The 22,678-nt window shown below is 36.3% G+C and overlaps 1 protein-coding gene across 1 annotated transcript; it reads left to right on the forward strand.

Annotated features, from left to right (window-relative positions):
* The first annotated feature begins 825 nt into the window (after positions 1–825).
* dzip1l (DAZ interacting zinc finger protein 1-like) lies at positions 826–20,363 on the forward strand. Its single transcript, XM_026263717.1, has 16 exons — positions 826–928; positions 4,093–4,656; positions 5,926–6,010; positions 6,169–6,293; positions 13,851–14,012; positions 14,165–14,293; positions 15,495–15,557; positions 15,825–15,971; positions 16,391–16,412; positions 16,528–16,590; positions 16,694–16,827; positions 17,112–17,301; positions 17,435–17,609; positions 17,745–17,947; positions 19,503–19,636; positions 19,794–20,363. The coding sequence occupies exons 2-16, from the start codon at positions 4,147–4,149 to the stop codon at positions 19,938–19,940; spliced, it is 2,289 nt and encodes a 762-aa protein (XP_026119502.1). The 5' UTR covers positions 826–928; positions 4,093–4,146; the 3' UTR covers positions 19,941–20,363.
* The last annotated feature ends 2,315 nt before the right edge of the window (positions 20,364–22,678 follow it).

Here is a 22,678-nt window from a genome sequence, read left to right on the forward strand (position 1 = left end):
AACAGACAGTGAAGGATGAACTTGCTCCTCAGAAGTGGCCAAAGCAGCCAGGCAGAGAGCATTCAATTAGATTTAAACATCCCTTAAAGTGAATCTGCAAAATACACAGAAATTCAAGCTAAGCTAAATTGATTAAGAAAACCTATCAAGCAATGTTTTCCTTTGTCCATTCTTGCACATTCATAAATTTCTGTTTATGACTGTTTTGCTACTTTCCTCTTGTTTTGAAACCATTAAATTAACAGTATTATACAGTATTTTAAATATCAGTTTATTGCATATTTTGGGAAAGCATGCTGAGACTTAAAATTGTGAAACAGGAAATTGTTGTCATTTTAATTAAAGATAAGTAGTTCGACTAATATATATATATATATATATATATATATATATATATATATATATATATATATATATATATATATATATATATATATATATATATATATAGTACATACACACATATACCGTATGTATATTGGCGCCATCATGTGTTCAGTTGCATTGTTGCATGGCAGTTTCCGTATTTGTGGGTTCAACTTTACAATTCAATCTCGATTCGTATTTAATTGAAATAAATTCAATATAGCCTAATGTAATTTATTTTTTATTTATTTTATAGGGAACAAGGGATACAAAAAAAATGTTTTACTCTGTACTCTGTTTACTATCACGATATATATATATAAAGGACGCTGAACATACAGAAGCAATCTACACTCTTCCTGAAAACTGCCTCTTTGTTTTCTCTGCTTATCTTTAGTTGTGGCACCTGAGGTCATGAGTCAGTAGTCACTATGGCAACAAGAAACGCTTCTCTCTTAGCCCCGCCCAGCAGCAACAGTTGCCAGCTGTTAACTTCTCCTTTCAGTTTGTAGCTTAAAGCTGTTGACTTATTATTATTTTTATTTTTGTAATCAAGACAAGGGTAAGTGTCTGAAATCTCTTTTTTATATTAACTTTTATGTAGACTACTAGACGTTACTTTTGTGTACAGTATGTCGCTGTTGTCAACCGCTGATCGCAAAAAATAATTGCTTACATAGGTTACTTTTTAATGTAACGTTAACATATTGGTATCATTTTCCCCCCGAGGTACTGTTATTAACAAGGCTACAGATGGGTCAGTGACGACATTAGACATTATAAATGGGAGCAATCTTTTAAAAATCAGGTTTAAATCAAATCTCAAGTTAGTGCGTGTAATTAGTTACAACGTCTAACCCATTTTAAGATAGAGATTTAATAACTCTAACGTTAAATAGGCTATGTTAAGCGAAGTAAAAAAAAAAAAAAGTGATTTACTTGGTGATTTACTTTATATGTAATTTTATTTTCATTAATATCATAAAAGTTTATTTTGACATTAATTTATACATTTTAAACGTTGAAGAAAACGTTAATTTATATATAATATATATATAATATTCGTGTGAAGTGAGGTGACATCAAAAGTGGTCCTCTGTGTTTTTGTTTGTTTGTTTGTTTTAATCAGTCAATAGACTGCATCTTGCACCTTGGTTATACCAAAGTCCTTTAAAGGGTATTCCATATTCTTTGGTTATACATGCTGAGACTAAATTTGTAACCAAAATATCGCTCAAACATTAGGCATACATACACACATCCATAATAATTAGACACAATAAGGAAAAAAAATACTTTAATTCCTACTATTAAGAGAAGTGGATGCTGATTCTGGTGGGAATCAGATAATTTAGTTACAGGTCCTTCTCAAAAAATTAGCATATTGTGAAAAAGTTCATTATTTTCCATAATGTAATGATAAAAATTTAACTTTCATATATTTTAGATTCATTGCACACCAACTGAAATATTTCAGGTCTTTTATTGTTTTAATACTGATGATTTTGGCATACAGCTCATGAAAACCCAAAATTCCTATCTCAAAAAATTTGCATATCATGAAAAGGTTCTCTAAACGAGCTATTAACCTAATCATCTGAATCAACTAATTAACTCTAAACACCTGCAAAAGATTCCTGAGGCATTTAAAAACTCCCAGCCTGGTTCATTACTCAAAACCGCAATCATGGGTAAGACTGCCGACCTGACTGCTGTCCAGAAGGACATCATTGACACCCTCAAGCGAGAGGGTAAGACACAGAAATAAATTTCTGAATGAATAGGCTGCTCACAGAGTGCTGTATCAAGGCACCTCAGTGGGAAGTCTGTGGGAAGGAAAAAGTGTGGCAAAAAAAGTTTTTTTTCGGATGAAAGCAAATTTTGCATGTCATTCGGAAATCAAGGTGCCAGAGTCTGGAGGAAGACTGGGGAGAAGGAAATGCCAAAATGCCTGAAGTCCAGTGTCAAGTACCCACAGTCAGTGATGGTCTGGGGTGCCATGTCAGCTGCTGGTGTTGGTCCACTGTGTTTTATCAAGGGCAGGGTCAATGCAGCAGGTTATCACTAGATTTTGGAGCACTTCATGCTTCCATCTGCTGAAAAGCTTTATGGAGATGAAGATTTTGTTTTTCAGCACGACCTGGCACCTGCTCACAGTGCCGAAACCACTGGTAAATGGTTTACTGACCATGGTATTACTGTGCTCAACTGGCCTGCCAACTCTCCTGACCTGAATCCCATAGAGAATCTGTGGGATATTGTGAAGAGAAAGTTGAGAGACGTAAGACCTAACACTCTGGATGAGCTTAAGGCCACTATCGAAGCACCCTGGGCCTCCATAACACCTCAGCAGTGCCACAGGCTGATTGCCTCCATGCCACACCACATTGAAGCAGTCATTTCTGCAAAAGGATTCCCGACCAAGTATTGAGTGCATAACTGAACATAATTATTTGAAGGTTGACTTTTTTTGTATTAAAAACACTTTTCTTTTATTGGTCGGATGAAATATGCTAATTTTTTGAGATTTTGAATTTTGGGTTTTCATGAGCTGTATGCCAAAATCATCAGTATTAAAACAATAAAAGACCTGAAATATTTCAGTTGGTGTGCAATGAATCTTAAATATATGAAAGTTAAATTTTTATCATTACATTATGGAAAATAATGAACTTTATCACAATATGCTAATTTTTTGAGAAGGACCTGTATTTGGTCTCTCAGTCATTAAGACTCTGAGAAAATGTTTATATTATGATGCACAAACTTTGCCTGGTATACTATTGAGATTGTTCAGTCAGATTTACAGGTGTGGTTAGTTGTCTAGAAACATGAGAAGTGTGAAATTAGCCAGATAGTGTGACGGGTTTAGTTTGAGTTGCAGAGAGACCGTTTACTGTTGATATGTAAACTCAGTTCAGAGCCCATGGCACTGATTCATATCAGAACAAGATGAACCCTTACCAAGCGCATTTTCAGGTAAAAATATTTGTTTTTGACTGCTATATAAAACAAAAAAAATCTTTAAGAAACATGAGATCTCGTTAATATTCAAGATTTCCTTAACAGATTAAAATTTGGGTCTGTTCTTATGGCTGATGTGAATGCTGGTGTATATTATAGTCTAGCAATGCACAGAAAATAAGATAAGAAATGCAGCTCTTGCTCTCTTTCACACACATTTTATTGTTGACAATTGAGCTTTTCATTGAAATTACAGTCCTAAAAACAAGAGTGCAAGAGTGGCCGCTGACAATGGTTTTTAGTTGCTGTCATAGAGATGGACTCTTTGACTTTCACAATATGTTATCTGCCATCTAATTCACGTGAATATATTTCCTGCACTTAGCAATTCATTTGGAATGGGGCAACAACAATACACACTATAGTAAATAATAATACTAAATGTAAAAAAATAAAACTAAATTGTCTGAATTTTTTTATTTAAAATTGGATACATTGATATGCATTGTTGGTAGGATATTTTTAAAAGAAGTATTTTGGGCTGACCAAGGCTGCAAAACGAATTTAATCAAAAACACAATAAAACAGTAATACTGTGAAACAGTTTTACAGTTTAAAATACATTTTTCTGGTTTAACATGTTTTAAAATGTAATTAATTTCTGGATGGCATTGCTGAATTTTCAGAAACAACGTCTTTAGTCACATTTTAGCTATCAAAGCTAAACTTTGATATTAAATTGTGTGTTCTCTCCACACTCAGCCTCTGTTTAGGAATCACCACATCCATTCACCTCTCTATCTCAAACCTGTCACCATGTTGGGCCAGTTCTCCCCTGGTGAGCCCTACAGTGCTCTCTCCACACCACCCTGGAACCCAGCACACCAGCTTCAGCCCTTCCGCTTCCGCTCACGAACTGAGCCCGTAGACTGGAGGCGTCTCTCAGCCCTTGATGTGGAACGTGTTGAGCGAGACATGGATGTTGATATGCTTCAGAATTTCATTACGACCGTAACGTTCTGTGCCGTGGAGGGCGAGAGGTGCCCAAACTGTCGAGGACCTGCTGACCCTTCTTTGATCAAACTGCTTCGTATGTCTCAGCTGAGCACTGAGTACCTGCTGCACTGCCAGGACTTGCTGAGCTCTCAGCTGTCAGGACTGGAGGAGCGTCTGCAGGCGGCACTCTCTCTGGTCCAGCGAGGAGAAGAACAACGAGCAGAACTTGAAAAAAATGTGCAAGAGGCCAAACAGGAGAATCGACGGAGAAAAAAAATGATCGCCACTCAACAGCTCCTCCTGCAGGCCAGTGCTAATAATTATCACAAGGTGCTTTTCTTACAAATGAAGAACTGTTGAAACTCTTTTAAAACCTTACACTCCTAATCATACTGTTCAAACATTTTGAATCTGTATGTTCTGTGTGTTTGTGTGTGTGTGTGTGTGTGTGTGTGTGTTTGGAGCCTCTTATCCTCACCAAGGCTGGATTTATTTGATCAAATCTATATTAAAAACAGGAATATATATATATATATATATATATATATATATATATATATATGTGTGTGTGTGTGTGTGTGTGTGTGTGTGTGTGTGTGTGTGTGTGTGTGTGTGTGTATATATATATATATATATATATATATATATATATATATATTCCTGTTTTTAATATAGATTTATATATATATATATATATATATATATATATATATATATATATATATATATATATATATATATAATGAATAGAGTTCAGTAAAACAGCATTTATTTTAAATATAAATATTTTAACATTGTACATTTCTTTATTGTCACTATTCATAATTTAATGAGTCTGTGCTTACTGACAGCCTTAATCCTTTTTTTAAAATAAATAAATAAATGGAAAATGTACTGATCCCAAACAATTTAAAATAACTGTTTTCTATTTTTTATGTATTTTAAAATGTTATTTATTCCTTTGACGGCAAAGCTAAATTATTCTAGTCTTCAGGTCACGTGATATGATCAATGTTTAAATAATAATAATAATAGAAACTGTGACATTTTGAAGGATTCTTTAATTAATAGAGTTCAATAGAACAGCATTTCTGTGAAATAGAAATATTTTAACATTGTAAATTTCTTCACTGCCACTTTTCATCAAATTAATGTATCTGTGCATAATGCAAGCATTGATCTTTAAAAAATAAAATAAATGAAAAATCCTACTGACCCCAAACTTTTGGATTGGTAGGATTTTGAATCTGTAGGCTAATAAATGTTTTTTTTTTTTGTTTGTTTGTTTGTTTTTTAGAGTGGGTTGCCAAATTCAATACTTTAAAAATGTGTGACATAGATAATAAAAATAACTATAGGCTAAGGTGGTATTTTGCTAACCAAAGCTAACTGGAAAGATAAAGAATTGGAAATGTGTAATGTGAGCTTTTTGAGTCTGGTAACATAATGTTACATGTACTATTTAATTTAAGAAACATTACTATATTTCATAATTAAATATATTGTAAATTCAGCACAGAATGAACTACTGGCTGCTGGGTGACCTTTAGATATCATAAAACCAGTTCTAATATTTTGATGCCTTTTTATCCTTGACAGTGCCAGTTCTGTGAAAAATCATTTGTGAACTACTCTTACTTACAAGCACACGTTCAAAGACGACATCCTGAAGTTACAGATGCAGGTTGGTGGAAAAAAAATGTGTTTGTTTAATACAAGTTTAATACAATTTCAGGTTAGGCAGGTGAGCTAGCAGTTGATTTGAATTTCATTGATGATGTGGTTGGAAATAATTAACAATTAACAACTGAATATCACTGCTTGTGCATGTATATGTTTCAGAGAGACAAAAGAAGCGGAAGGTAGAAGAGATGGAAGATAGGATAGAAGAGCTGAAGGAGAAGCTGAGATTGACTCAAATGGAGCTACAAGCAGAGAGAGAAACAGAAAGTTTGAGGCGACAGCAGGTGAGTTTGTTTAATCAAGATCCAGCATCCTATACAGCTTTACGATTCTTAAATAACCCTGTTTTCTTCTGTATCTATTTCCAGTATTTGATACATAAGGGACAACCAACGGCTAGCTGTGCATTATACGATTTGAATGCACGAAGTGGAGGCAAAGAACCATCAAATCGTTTAATGCACAGTTAGCCGTTGATTATCCCGCTTATGCCATGGTCATTTCCGGCATTCACATATTAAAGATGTTTATAATATTTGTGCTGCAATATTTGACCCGAACGTTAAAAATGACGGTTATTTTCGTCAGTTAGGCTACAACCAGCGATGCGCAGGTTCATCCAAAATGAGCGGGTGCCTGTGGTCACCCGCGGTTACGAGTCATCCAAAAAGATTTTTTTATGATATTTGGGCCGCGGTCGGTCGGGTCGTTTGAAATAAAGATGCCAATTAAACCTTTGTAATTTATATAGTACTAGACACAATTTTTCAATACATAGGCTTACACTTTACGGCTTTACGTTGTACTGTACAGCAATTTGACCCTTTTTCCCGCCTCACGCAAAGTGAGCATCTGTCCCACTTTTTCATTCGACCCTGCCTAATAAAAACACGGATACGTCCATAGGCGTACTGTTAACTTGTGTCCAATAGTTCAGAGGAGAGCAATAAAATTGTTAGTCGATAGGCTGAGTTGTACATCAATCAAACTGTTGACTGGTGCACGAAAGCCTCCTCAGCCTTGTCAGCAATCTCAAATTGGAGAGCGGGCACGCTGCTCGGTCAGGTTAAGCAGCCATGGCCAGTGTGGCCACGAAAAAGAGAAGATGCACTTTTAATAGCGAATGGACCACAACATACTTTTGGTTAAGACCTGTAGATGGCGAAGCAGAGAGAGCTTTTTGCATTTTATGCAAAAGCAGTTTTTCTGTGGGACATGGTGGAGAATACGTAGTGAACTCACATGGTGCATGTGAGTACCACAGAAAAAAAGCACACCATCAAGAAACATGCAAATCAGTGCAATTGTTTTTCAATAAACCAAATGACCCAAGGGCTGACAAAGTTTCGGCAGCAGAAGTGACAAGCATTTATCATGCCGTATGTCACACACATTCATATCTCTCTACCGACTGTAGTAACAAGTTTGCCCCAGTCAATTTTCCAGATTCTGAAACAGCCAAGAAAAAAAACTGTAGAAACTTTGGGTGATATTTTGGGTCAGGAAGTGTCTTAAAGGTACAATTTGTAAGATATTTGCAGTAAAATATCCAAAAACCACTAGGCTAGTGCTATATATTTTGTCCAGCTGATTACTAACAATATCTCTAATGTTTTCAACCACTTGTAATTCATTTTAAAAAATCGCATTCTAAACAGTGACACGGGGCAGTGCAGTCGCCTGTCAATGACGTTAGTTATCCTTTGTTACCGCCTTTACTGACGTAGAAACCACATGATAACAGTGTCGAGGACAAATGCGGAAGTACTGTCTTGTGTCCAGCAGTCCACTAGGTTGCTTCAAGCAGTGCCTTATTTATTTCTTCTTGCACGTTTTATGGTGAATTGTGTTACTTATTTATGGAACATAATTACTGTTTACCATCTGCCGCTGGTTCTGTCGACAAGGACAGCTCCCATGTATGCTATTATAAAGATCAACACGATTAGTATTATGGGGCATACAAGCCAAATGCGGGGCATTGCGTCTCTAGACCCGCGCGGACGTGTGTGATCCATAGTCTGATCGCGTCTTTGCATTGACTTTGTATGTAATCTACTCGCGCAAATCGTTGAACTCGAGTTTGCTGTTTGAATGACTAAAGTTTATGTAGGTGCAGTGTTATTGCATTTGGTTATTTACCACTTTATTTACCCTTGCTTATTTCACCTCACAAGTTAAACGGTGTAAATAAAAACAGTTTCTATTTACAGAAATATAAATCAATCATTATTGCAAATTATATTGGTAAGTTCAAAATAACATTTATTATTATTGATTTGAATACTTGAAACTGTGCTGTTATAACACCATCAAATTGGACAAATATTCTAACATCTATGACTAAAAATTTAGTTGTAAACCTTCCATCACTCGGGTTTAATTCAATATAATAAAATGATGACATCAAACACAACATTTATAAAACATCCGTTGAATCCATGATTTATCTTTCCGTCTGGTTAATGGCAGTCAGCGGTTGGGTAGAAGACAACAAGTCCCATCATTTCACGCTTCTTAGCGTCATCAAACCACGCGATTGTTATTGTTTTGGTAGTGTGCCCTCTTGTGGCAGGTCCTACAACCTGTACCTTTAATATTTAAGTCGGTGGGTTTAAAAAAAAATATAGGCAATATATTACAGAAAGCTTGAAATGTCTGCTTTTAAACGAAAATATTCAAACCAAAATAAATAGGCTACTCTCTGATTATGTAATCCATATGAAATGTGCATTTCTCTCTGGCGTTCATGGCGAGTCCGCATCGTCAACTTCATCTTAGCAGTGACACAGAAAACACCAGTTTATTACTAAACAATTAAATGTTTCCTTGCTAATTTAGACACATTCATAATCATTACTTTAACAATTTCTTTGTGGCAAGCCTTATGTGTGCGGTCATAACGTTTATTATCCTGTAGGCTATAGCCTATTTACGTAATTAAATTAATATAAAGGGGTGACGCATTTACTACTTTTAGAAAATGAGGGTCAGGTAGGGTGACCATATGAGCCATTTTCCCAGGACGCGTCCTTGTCAGGAATTCTATATTGCCTAAAACATCCAAAGTATTTTGACCAATAACATGCAAGTATGGTACATAATCAACCAATCGTGGCGTGTGAGAAGGTGAGATCTACAGAAAATGATCAAAGCAATGCAAATACACATACATGTTAGGTGTTTGTTCGTTTCATTCAACTTGAAGCGTCACTGCACACCGTTCATTGTATGACACCAAAGTACCAAGAGAGTGATTTTAATGCATAAGGAAGCCGTCTGCTCTGCTCTCTATAGCTCTTATATGAATGTCATACAATGATTTATCTGCACAGCACAAACACCCAAAATCTGGATATTTTAGGCAATATAAAAATCCTGGCAAGGACGCGTCCTGGGAAAATTGCTCATATGGTCACCCTAGGTCAGGAAGCAGATCGAGTACAATATTTTCTTTTTCTTTTTTGGGGTCCAAATAGCGGGTGGGTTAGTTGAAAACATCGGTCAGGTGCGGGTTGTTTATACACTGACACACGCATCACTGGCTACAACTTGTTAGATGTAGCATTCTACTTATGGAATTACATTTGCTTCAATATTCAAATTCAGAAACTATCAAAAATATGACATTACAAAAGTAGAAAAACACAATGAAAATGAAAAAAATTAACACAGTTGCACAAATGTAACAGGCTCTTCAAATATGCTTCATTTTTCGTTAATGTTTTTCAAAGATTCGTTTTCGCTGATCGTGGATTCTGAATGCATTGCCACAGATTACGCTTTTGCTTCACAGTTTTTCATTTAGAGTTTTGACACAAACCTCTCGTGGGGGCGGGTTTAACGGTGATCTACTCTGATTGGATAGTGAGCTTTTGATGGACAGATGCTCTCTGACCGGGAAGTACAGGCGTCACTCAGGGGTGCCAGAGAGTGGCACGCATATTGTAAAGCTAAATATGTAAATTATATTTGACCTCCGATCGTCTCAGTCTGTAAAGATGAGCTCTTGTCCTTCAAGAAACCTTGAAGTAAGTCTGTGTTACTGAATGAAAATAATTACCTGCAACAACTGTTTCACACTGTAACATTAAAAACTTGTATCGATGTTATCGGTCACTTCAGTAAAACAAGTTTACTTCAAGCTGCCTTGAAGAACAAGCGGAGGAGGAAGATGATGCTGCTCCGTATCTCCTCCTGAGAGCTCATCTTTACAGACTGAGATGATCGAAGGTCAAATATTATTTGCATATTTAGTAATACAAGGCAAGACGTATTGCATACAAATCACTGTAAGAGCTTTTTTTTCTTTTTCTTTTTTTTTTTATTAATGCATAGAACAAAAACACACAAAAGTATAAACAAACATCACATAATATCAACCACTAAACAACAAAAAAATCAACAACAAAAAAAACAATAAAGAATAAAATAGAACTAAAGGAAAGAGGGCCAAAATCTAAACAAAATTACACATGATCAAAGGCGAAACAAATTCTAACAGTCCTTATAGCTTTCTTATTAAGTGAAGTGAAGTGACATTCAGCCAAGTATGGTGACCCATACTCAGAATTTGTGCTCTGCATTTAACCCATCCGAAATGCACACACACAGAGCAGTGAACACACACACACTGTGAGCACACAGCCAGAGCAGTGGGCAGCCATTTATGCTGCGGCGCCCGGGGAGCAGTTGGGGGTTCAATGCCTTGCTCAAGGGCATCTAAGTCGTGGTATTGAAGGTGGAGAGAGAACTGTACATGCACTCCCCCCACCCACAATTCCGTCCGGCCCGAGACTAGAACCCACAACCCTTCGATTGGGAGTCCAACCCTCTAACCATTAGGCCACGACTTATTAGTAGATACTGAGATTAAATTCAAATAATTTTCCATTTCTTTTAGAAAAACAGAGAAGACAGGTTTACAGTTGGACAATTTGCATTTGTGAATGTGAAATTTGTTCAGGAAAAATTTTTAAATTTATAACAAAACTGATATTTTCGTTTGTGGGGTCAGAGTCATAATTCTCAAATATAATGTTTTTCATATGTACTGAGAAGCCTGGCAGACTCTTACACTTGTCAAACACAACAATGTCATCCCAAAGTTTCTGGTGTATTTTTGGTGTAGCAGATTTAATCACCGCGAGAGTGGTTTTTTCATTTTCATTGTGTTTTTCTTCTTTTGTAATGGCATCTATTTGAAGGTTTCTGAAAAAGTTACGTTCAGTTTTATAAAGTTTTATTCATTATTATTGAACTAAATATAATTCCATATCTACTCTCTTTAAATAAGATAGAGCAGGAAAATATTATTAAGTGCAGTAAGATTACATTTGTTTGAATTAATTATAGCATTTAATTTAGCGAGCGAACTTGAGTGAGAATGAGATGCGTGTGTGTAGTAGCCTACCTGCGCCATGGTTTTACTTTTTCTAATGAGAAATATAATGTAGCCTAAAGTTCGCAATTTAAGCTTAGGTATTTTATACAGGTGCAGTACACTGTTGACAATATAGCTTATGTACGGAGCCCCTCTGGTCCCACTTTGTCAAAAAAAAAAATTAAGATACTAACTCTTGGCCTCAAGATACTAACTCGTGGCCTCAAGATAAGTAACTCGTGGCCTCAAGATACTAATTCATGGCCTCAAGATACTAACTTCTGGCCTCAAGATAAGTAACTCATGGCCTCAAGATACTAACTCGTGGCCTCAAGGTAAGTAACTCGTGGCCTCAAGATACTAACTCGTGGCCTCAAGATAGTAACTCGTGGCCTCAAGATACTAACTCTTGGCCTCAAGATAAGTAACTCGTGGCCTCAAGATACTAACTCGTGGCCTCAAGATAAGTAACTCATGGCCTCAAGATACTAACTCGTGGCCTCAAGATAAGTAACTAATGGCCTCAAGATACTAACTCGTGGCCTCAAGATACTAACTCGTGGCCTCAAGAAAAGTAACTCATGGCCTCAAGATACTAACTCGTGGCCTCAAGATAGTAACTTGTGGCCTCAAGATACTAACTTGTGGCCTCAAGATAGTAACTTGTGGCCTCAAGATAGTAACTCGTGGCCTCAAGATAAGTAACTGGTAGCCTCAAGAAACTAACTAGTGGTCTCAATAAACTAACTAGTGGTCTCAAGATACTAACTCGTGGCCTCAAGATAAGTAACTGGTGGCCTCAAGATACTAACTTGTGGCCTCAAGATACTAACTCATGGCCTCAAGATACTATCTCGTGGCCTCAAGATAAGTAACTCGTGGCCTCAAGATACTAACTCATGGCCTCAAGATACTATCTCGTGGCCTCAAGATAAGTAACTCGTGGCCTCAAGATACTAACTCATGGCCTCAAGATACTAACTCATGGCCTCAAGATACTATCTCGTGGCCTCAAGATAAGTAACTCGTGGCCTCAAGATACTATCTCGTGGCCTCAAGATAAGTAACTCGTGGCCTCAAGATTCTAACTCATGGCCTCAAGATACTATCTCGTGGCCTCAAGATAAGTAACTCGTGGCCTCAAGATAGTGAAGTGTCTGACACATGGACCCTTTGTGATTAAACTGGAACCTGTACTGTAGTACAATGTAATACTTCACATTCTGTGCAATATTCTCTGTTTTAATATTCAGTGTAATATAGTTTGCTGCAGTTCTGCTTCTATTTATTTACTAGTAATGTTCATCACAATCAATTCAGTTCTGTTAATACAGTAATGTAAATTTTGTAGGCTGCATATCCATAGTCCTTTATCTATCTATCTATCTATCTATCTATCTATCTATCTATCTATCTATCTATCTATCTATCTATCTATCTATCTATCTATCTATCTATCTATCTATCTATCTATCTATCTATCTATCTATCTATCTCTTTTTCTCTGTGTGTCTCTGTCTCGCTCTCTTTCTAATTACTTCATTAACAACTGAATTAGTATGCAATCAACGGCTCAAGCTTCCATTACAAACTTTAAAATTATGTTTTAGATCTAGCAAAAGAGGTGTTAGATGAGATGTGGAACAGTGATTTAAGTACCAAAACCAGACGGATCCCTTTAAATATATCTGGTCGATGTCTTGAGATGTGGTAACTTTAGTGTAAATGCAATAGTTGACTCAGGATCATTGAATTATTAGAAAAATAATGCACATTTTTCTAATAATTCAATGGCCCGTTGTCAATTATTCCTTACTTAATCAACACCTGCCAGCCAATCAGAATCAAGTATTCAGACAGACCATGGCATTGTTGCATTTATTGGGCGAACACAAAAGTTTTGCGAGTGAAACCAAAATAAATTCAAATCACTGAATCATTGTAAATCGTTTGAATATAATTTTTCCTTCACCATCTCTAATAATTCTAAGCCCTTAAAGGAATATGTTGATAGGAAAATGAGATGAGAGGAATAATACTATTTCAGTGCTTTTGTGTTCCCTTGAGAAACTTGGATTCAGTTAAGTTATATCAAAAAAGTTTTGCATTCTCCTTGAAACTTTTTGGCTTGCTTGTAAATCTTTTAAAAGCAATCACAAAACTGTTGATCAAAATAATTTGAAATGAAAAAAAAAAAAAAAACAAGAAGAAGAACAAAAAAATCAATTTCAATGTTTTTCCAAGCAAATATACCATTTATTGCAGAAATAAAATACTTTTATAAGAGAACCCAAATGCAAAGTTTCTTTTCTCTCGAAAGTTGTGTGAGCAAGTGTAAAAGTATTTAAAGATCTCTTTTTTACATCACAGTTTCCCCTTAGATGATGAAGACTCCTTAAACTCCATATGAAATACCAGTTTAAGAGAACATATGTCACTTAACTCAGATGTGTTCCAGGAACAAGAAGAGCAGCGAAGGAGAGAACAGTCAGAGAAGGAAGCACTGGAGAGATGGAAAGAAGAGGAGAGAAGAAAATCTCAGCAGGAAATTGGAGAGCTGAGACAGTTATTTCTCCAGGAGTCTAAAGACATGGCAAGCAAGAGCTCATCCATAGAGGCTGTGAGTATAATGATTTAAAATTAAAAGCCTACTTTAAACTGTCACCAGTAGATGGAGACAGATCCTCTGGTATGGATGTCTGCCAGGAAGCCATACATACAGACATACATTGTTGATGTTTTCTTTTTTTTTCTTTTTTTTTTCATCTATAGAAACTGCTAGTGTTGCAGAACAAAGAGGTGGGTGTACCTAATAATGTCACTTTACAAGAAGAGAGTGACCCTGAGAAAGAACTGAGAGAAAACAGAGAGAGAGAGCTAAAAGAGAAAATGGCCAGGAAGGTGAGAGTTGTTTGCTTGTTCACTGAGTAATGCATGAGTCATTAATACAGTGCCCAATTAAAATGAATGGTTATTATTTTTATAGAAGTGAAAAAAAAAAAAAAAAGATTATTCATCAGCAGATACTGAACAACTCTTATGCAAGTTATTTATATTTAGGAATGCCTAGTATAGACTCTGAGATGAAATAAATTACTTTTTTATTTTTATTTTTGTGACTTAAATGCAAATTAGGTATATTTTCTGAAGCTGAAATATAGGCTAATTAAAATCTGCAGTTATAATTGGCTAGGTGCACAAGATGGCATCTGTGATCTTTGGAGACATGCGTGTGGGCATGCTTATGGTCTTTGCAATGTTTACATTTACTGTATGGGGTAGAAACTTGGCTAGATATAATAAATGTTTTTCAAGTTCAATGGGGCTAGTGGTAAATCAGAGACAAGAGAAAACATCCTCCCTACATTATTGCGTACCTCTCTGTGGTAAATCATCAAAATACAGCACAGAGATTCCTTCATTTTTTCTTGTGTCGATTATGCGGTCAAGAATCTGTCCAGGGATCTCTTTATTCAAAAACAAAACAAATAAGTGTGAAATATACATTTTCGGAGAGTTGATTTTGTTCTGACTGCTGGGGGATATCAGCTGTCCATTCTCTTTCTGTGTGGAACAGCTCAATATATAAGATCATAATGTTTGCGACTGTTAAACAAGATTTCAACATCCATTACGGACTCAATGTATGTTTTAGTAGCTACATTTGGAAACAACCCTCTACAATGTGAGTAAATCACTCGCAATGTGACTAAATTTAATTTCCATTCCATTTCACTGTCAAAATAGTGGATTTCATTTCAAACACCAAAATGCAGTTTTCAGGCTACAAAATAGATCATTCTGAAACAGCTAAATTTCTGGTGTGAAAAATCGGGTCAACAGCTGTGTATTAAATAGGAAATATGTTCTGAATCTGATAATCTGTTATTGTGCCACATCAGGCAGAATTTTCTGTTGCCATGTTGCACTATTTGTCACTGAAAACTGATGTAAGGTCAAACTACATTATAATTTTTGGTTGTAAATTTGGTTCTGGGTTCTTAAAGGAATTTATATATATATATTATGCATATATGATACTTTTTAGTTCACAGAGTGCATGCATTACCAGTTTCTCAATATATTATTCATGTCCATTTAGAAAAGTGAATGGAAGGAGAAATTTCAGGAAGCACAGAACAGACACCGACAGGAGAAGGAAGAGGCAAGTCTTTTTATAGTATTGAACTGTCTGGGCATTATGAGTATATTTAACATTAAGTTTTTGTTCAGGTTAAAAGATGTTTAAAGAAATGTTTGAATTCTAATAAAACAATTATATGATTTTATGATTTCCTGAATTTATTCGAATGCATATATAAATAATTTTAAGATTGCTGCAGATACAGATATTGGCTTTGCTGCACACCCCTACTGGGCAACATGCTCAAACACTCTTATCATGTCTGTGATTTGTATGTGTGTGTTACAGCTGAAGAGTGAGAATGCCAGGCTTGTGAAGGCCTTGTCTGTGGAGAAGAACTCTGGCTCCAGTCTGCAGAAACTTCAGCGGCAGGTTGTCTCTCTCTCTTCTCAGCTGAGCCAGAAGGACAGATTAATCAAATCTCAGGAGGAGAAGGTTGGTTATTTACTCCACAGTAACAAACAGTGGATACAAAATAGCTATAAAACCATGCTCTTGTCAGAAAATGGTATCCTTGATAGTGAAGTGCCACTAGAGGCATTAAAAAGACTTGCAAAAATAATGTTTACAGAATCCCCATCTCATCTGCTTTGTTTGGACAAACAAGTTACATGCTAAAGAGTTTATTGCGAGCCATTCTGTAAAAATAAGCACCCGTGTTAACACTCTTTGGAGAACATATAAACCTATAGTCATCTTATTAAGCTATTTTTTAAGTATTTTAAAATGGCACACTTCACCTTTAACTCATATAATAACACATAATTAGATTAACGTGTAGTTACTGCTAAATTATCTTCTGATGTCTTGATACTTGAACACTAATCATATTTCTTATTAATGCTTCACCACAGATTAAAAAGCTGTCAGTCTCAGGTAATGAATTATAGCTGCCATTTATGGATTTACTCAATGCATAATCACATAAAAATATTGTTGCTTTGATTCTAATTTAATGTGTTTTGACACGTTTTTGTCTCTCATTTGGTAGCTCCAGTGGTTTTGCAAAAAGCCCAAGATTCTCCTGAAGAACCAGTGGAGGAAGATGAAGAGAGTGTGTGGTTCATTAGTTTCTAACCGCAGTGCATAATGTACATACACACACCAATCATGCCATGGATGTACATTATTAAAACAAAATTTGTATGCACCTTCAGGCATGGAGGAATCAGATGAACCCCAGTGGAAGGTTCTAAAGTTACGTAAAGGAAAGTCAGAGCTGATGAAAGCGTCTAGACCCATTCTAGAAGAATCACTGGAGGAGAAACTGGAGAATATGGGACTGCGGAAGGTACAGACTGACCCAAACAAGCATCAATATCAACATTTAAGGCATAAAATACTAAATGAGACAGTATTTTAGGAAACCTGGCATGATTTCAGTTAATCTGTAGGAATGATAGCCTGATCACTGACATACTGTACAATCCAAGCACTAAACAAAAGAACACATCAGTTCCAAAAGAAATGTGCAAAAAAAAAAAAAAAAAGTTAATTTTGGACCGTGGATGCATGGATATATGATGTCATTCAACAAGCATTGCTCTGATGTTGAAGGTGATGATGTTTTGGCAGGGTACCAAGGGTATCTCTAAGCAAACTTTTAAGAGTCTGAGTGCTCTGTTGACTGGTCAGCGGCTGCAGAAATACAGACAGCAGCCAGACCTTCAGAACCAAAGAGACAACCTGGCACGGGAGGTCATCAGGCAAGTGAAAAGCCTACAGAATATCCAGGGGAAATTAACACCCAGCACTTTTAAACAAGGTAAGAAAATGTGTTATTTATCATGCCACCAGACTACCCATACTCGCACGTCTAACTTATCTGCTTTCGACTCAGTTCCATTTGGTGCCACTATTCTGAACCAAGATCAGTCATTCTCATATATTTGTTTTAGGGGGAAAGAAAAAATCAACACTAGTGAAGGAAAAAAGCATCCGATCCAGGGAGGGCCCAAAGTCATCCGGTCAGAGGGCCAAGAGTCAGCAGCCACCAGCACTTATTCCAACACCCACCCCACGCTCCAATGCACCTCAGAAACAGACTCCAAAAACACAACAAAAAAAGAAGGGGTATACTTTCTTTAATTCAGACTATTTAGAGACATACGTGTGTATATGAAATAGAAAGTTGAGATATCAAGTTTTTTTAACTATACTTAACATTACCTTATCAGTATGTTTTTAAATGTATATTTTTCTTATTAGCACACCACCTTTCAGTTCAGATGAGGATGAGTCAGTTGAGGACAATGCCTATATCACCAGCTCACGGGGCAAGCCTTCCCCTTCCGTGCGCCTTGTCCAGTCAGGATCACTGCTGAACCCAACAGCTGAACCTGATTGGACAGACAGTGAACTGTCAGAGGCTTCTGACACACCCAAACTCCCCAAAAGTCCCAATTCACATGGTGAGCAAATGCCAAAGTCCCACATGTTTATTTATTTGCATTTCTCCATTTGGAATTAGTCTGAATACCAAATATATTTAATATAGAACCATTCACAGCCCTGTGTTTTCTATATAATTTTGCCAAAATAGAGTGCTGCAGTAAGGACACATTTTTTGTAAGTGAAAAAAACCTGGAAGTTATCATCACCCAGGTGACTGCATTATTGCAGATTATTGACCAACAAAAGTTTATGATTCTTACAAGATTTGTTAATCATGATAATCTTAACAAAGGAACAACTTTTAAGAATTTTGAACCCTAAATATAATCATCAGTCATGAAAAGCTAAACCTAGACTAGCTTGACTTCAACAACTAAGTCAACTTTTTCCAACAACTCGATCTTTCAGTCTTTATTTAAAGTGCAGTCTGTAAGTCTGACCTCTTTGTCGCCAATGGCGAAAACCTGCAATTGCAGTTGATTGTGGAATTATCTTCCTCGCATGGGTTGTGCACCGGCACGGCTCCAGCGCGGATGAATGTAATGTTTTGAGGAGTATGTGTGGCAGTCATTCACCGCGCCGGTGTGGATATTTACTGTACTTTGCAATCACAGATTTTAGCCGACGTCTTGGAATATAAGAATTTTCACTATAAATTGTTGTCTGAACAAGTAACAAAGTCTGCCATGTTTGTTCTGACCAACTGAGGAAAAAAGCATTAAAATAATCGTGTTACATGTGAGGATGATTTAATCACATCAAATAGTGCAAATTATTATTGTTGTTACTTTATTCTCAAATTATTAATGTTAACAACATCAGTATTGCGTGACTATGAGTAAAGAGTGTATTACAGTGTAGATGTTAATTTCTGTACTGTCTAATCTTTAATTGTCATACCATTCAAATTAAATATTGAGAAATTATTGTTATATTATATTATAATTATGTTCATTTTAAAACTGGAATAACATGTAACTTCATTCTTGTGTTTCAAAAATATATAATCCTTTCTGGATTAGAAAACTGCCATGAAAATGATACATTTAATTATTCCATCTGCTGTGAGAAAAGGCTATGAACGATCTGCCACCTGCAGCATCCTCACATGTGATACAACTTCTTTATGTTTACAGATGTGACGTAATGACATGGTGACATGCTTGAATTTCCCGCGAAAACCCACCCATACCACTCAATTTAGAAAACATTATTATAAGCTAACTGTTGTGAATCGTGCTAAAGTAAGGGGATCATTTTGAACACTGGCTGGTTATGTACTTGCTCAAATATTGATTTCGGATCATTTTAACCCCAAAAAGTTACAGAATGCAGCTTATTTTAGACCATTTTCATATTTTCCATTAATGTTTTAGTTAGAATAGTTTGCAAACTCAAACTATTCTAGAATGCTAACTTGTTTCTGGGTGTTGGTCAAAAGTTCATCACCCCTGCCGCACAAAAAAAAAAAAAAAAAAAGATTAGACAAATATTTTTGAAATGCCAGCTTTAGAGCTTACAAACTTCATGTGGGATGTTGACTTTTTAAACATGAATGTTTTTTGATTGCAGGTTCTGTTGTCCAAACACTGACAAGAAGTTTGGAAAGACAGCTAAGCACACCAATCAAAAAGCCTGTGGGTGGGACTAGAGTTCTGCCCCCATCCAACCCCTCCCCTCGCCCTGCCATTGTAAAACAGAGAGCGGTAAAAAAAAAAAAAAACAACCACATATTCTCTCATAGCTCATATATTCTCAAGTCATTTCCATTGCTGTTAAAATCTTGCAGCAGAAATATAATTAGTTTTTGAACATTGCCTTCAGTATTAGACTGAAAAGCTTTGTAATATACCTGTCTTCCAGCTGTCTGATGAGGACAGCGACCTGGAGCTGTCCTCCATTGCAGAGCTAACAGGCAACCGTGCAGGAGTACGCAGAAGTTCAGAGGTCGGCGGGACCTCAGGGACCAGTGCATGGAGTTCTGTGGCCAGTAGACCAGGAGCATGGTGAAGTGTGATGTGACTGTCAAATAAAGACATGTTTTCATTCCAAACCCAGAATTTGCACGTGCAGGTACCAAGGAATCATTATTAAAAGCCTTTTTTATGCTTTAGGAAATTAGTGAACCCAAAAATTGTACCCTAGAGAATAAGCCATTACTTGTTTGTGTGCTGTAATATAACCTTCAGGTGTGCCAAACATACTGTAGTCCATGATACATTTACTTTTAGCAGCCAAAGAAGAAGCACTAATATTTAATGAGCTCTGAGATTTTTATAGACAATGATTAAGAAATCATTGGGACAAGTTTGTGATATTTAGAGTATAATTGATATTTGAAATAAATATGAATTTGATATTGAAGACTATGAATTAATCATGAACATATGAGAGAAATTTGGGGAAATAAATATATACAGTAGGAAGTTAAATGTGCGAGAATTGTGAATTTTTTTGGTTACACATTAATAATGTGTACTTTCATTTCTCTTTGCCTGATCATGGGCAGAGCTTTATCATATTTTTCACATTAAACAGTTGTAAATTCGACGATTCATTTTCATGAGTTTAGATACATTCATGTTTGTTTCTGCTATAATAATGCCATTAAGGATTATTAATAGATGACACAAGCATGTACTGATTGTGCACTCATGAAAATTAATTGTCCAGTCATTTCATATTTTTTATTCAACATAATGTTATATAAATAATATAATTTTACAAAATATTTAATATCTTTAGTTGTTAAGGAAGCTCTACATGAATAGAGGAAGCAGGCTACTAAATGTTAGACAATCACACCAAAAACGATAACTTAAAAGATAACTATAATGATAACATATTATGATCCACACTAATAGACAATAATGTTCTGTTTATTTTTATAAGCATTCTGCAGTTATGCTCAAGCTCTTTAAAGTCAGATGGAATCTGATTGGCTGTCATGCCTTTATTTTTCATCAGCTGGGAAAAGAGTGATTTCAACAATATCAGTGTCATTATCATTAATGGCTTTGGTGTGTACTTCCCTATTCTCATATAAGTTGAACGATTATTAAAACTATAGTTAGTAGTAACCTTTATAGATTTAATTTGTTTTAAAGCAAGTCATAATCATGCTTATAGCAGTGGTAGAAATAAATTCAGTAAAATCAAACAGTAGCTAATGAGAAAGTATTGAGAAAAAGTTTGCTAAACTGTAAATAAAAAGATTATTGAATTACATTTGACAATAAGATAATGTTTTGTTTTTAACTTTAAATGTTCACGCTAATTGCCATTTCTGTAATTGCTTGTGTAATTCATGAGCAAATTCTAAGTGTACATTTTTTTTTTCAAAGTAAATCCTACACCAATGTTTTTATTATTCACTTTTTAGTAGTTTGCAACAAGTGAGGTAGCTGTAAGTTCTGACCAAAAATTAAAAGCGACCACGCAGGTTACATTCCCCACAATATCCTGGCTGCATGTTCTTATCTCTCAGTCGACAGAGTTGGGTTCCTTGCCATTCTTATCAGCACACATTCATCTCAGAATGAGATTAAATGTTGAATAACACCCCTCTCCGTTTCTCACCCGGCAACGAACAACCTGCCTTCCTACCACTCTTTCAGCAGCGGCCTGACGATTGTTTGTCCTATTTTACACCATGACCTAGAATGGCTTGCATCCTCATAAAGAGACATAAAGGTCCCTGGCCTTTAAATTCTGTCTGTGCATCTGAGCTCTGATAGCCTGAGTAGCTGCAATCATTGTGGACCCTCCATTAGCAAAGTCTCGGAGAAAAGAACCTGAGCCGCGCAGTGTTGGCCAAGATGAAAGACTCTCCAGGGAAAATGGTGACAAATAGGGTGCCATTTACAGCCTTTTACCCATGGTTACTTGGCTTACTTCCACTGCAACTCTTCCTCACTAACCACTAGATTGATGCCTAATTGCTATTACAGCTCAGCTGCCACTAGAGGGCGCAGTGTGTTGAGAATAAGTCGCTTGTATCACAGCAGGAAACAAATTTGCAGAGCACTTGATAAGAGTGTTTCTTTTCATTCTCTTTTCATTCTCCGAAGCCCCAAGCGGAAACAGTTTGTTTGTACTTCTCAACAAGCCTTGAGGATTTCACACTGAATGTGGGCCAGTCAAGAAGAGGACAATTAGGATTTTTACCCACATTTCACACTCGAAATAAGTGTTGAAACACTCAATCCATAGTTCCTCACAATCTTCTGTGTCCTTGTTCTTTATCTTCTGTCCATCCCGAAGCTCCATAATGCCAGCGTTGCCGCTTTCAGCCGACAGACGGAGGATTTCAAATCCTTCAAGATGAACGCCTGGGGGCCCCGGCTTCAATGAGCAGCATCCACTAATACACAACACCAAGCAGACGATACAACATCCAGCGCGGCTCTCGCAGAAAGACCAGCGAATTCAAGGGACATTGAAATAGTTTTTTGTTCTAACAGAGAGGGAACACAGATGCTAGAAACTGATATGGTCCCATCGGTGCTGGATACGGCAGGCTCAAGTTCTCCGAAAAAGGCTTCAGGATGCTGGATGAAAATAAAGACCTTTTCTATATTACTGTACCAAAAGCTGGACTTGAAGGAACACTCCACTATTTTTGAAAATAAGTTCATTTTCCAACTCCACTAGAGTTAAACAATTGTGTTTTTCCATTTTTTAATCCATTCAGCCAATCTTTGGGTCTGGCGGTAGCAGTTTAGCTGTAGCTTAGCATAGATCATTGA

Source organism: Carassius auratus, chromosome 6, assembly GCF_003368295.1.
Source record: "Carassius auratus strain Wakin chromosome 6, ASM336829v1, whole genome shotgun sequence".
NCBI classification, from domain to species: Eukaryota; Metazoa; Chordata; class Actinopteri; order Cypriniformes; family Cyprinidae; genus Carassius; species Carassius auratus.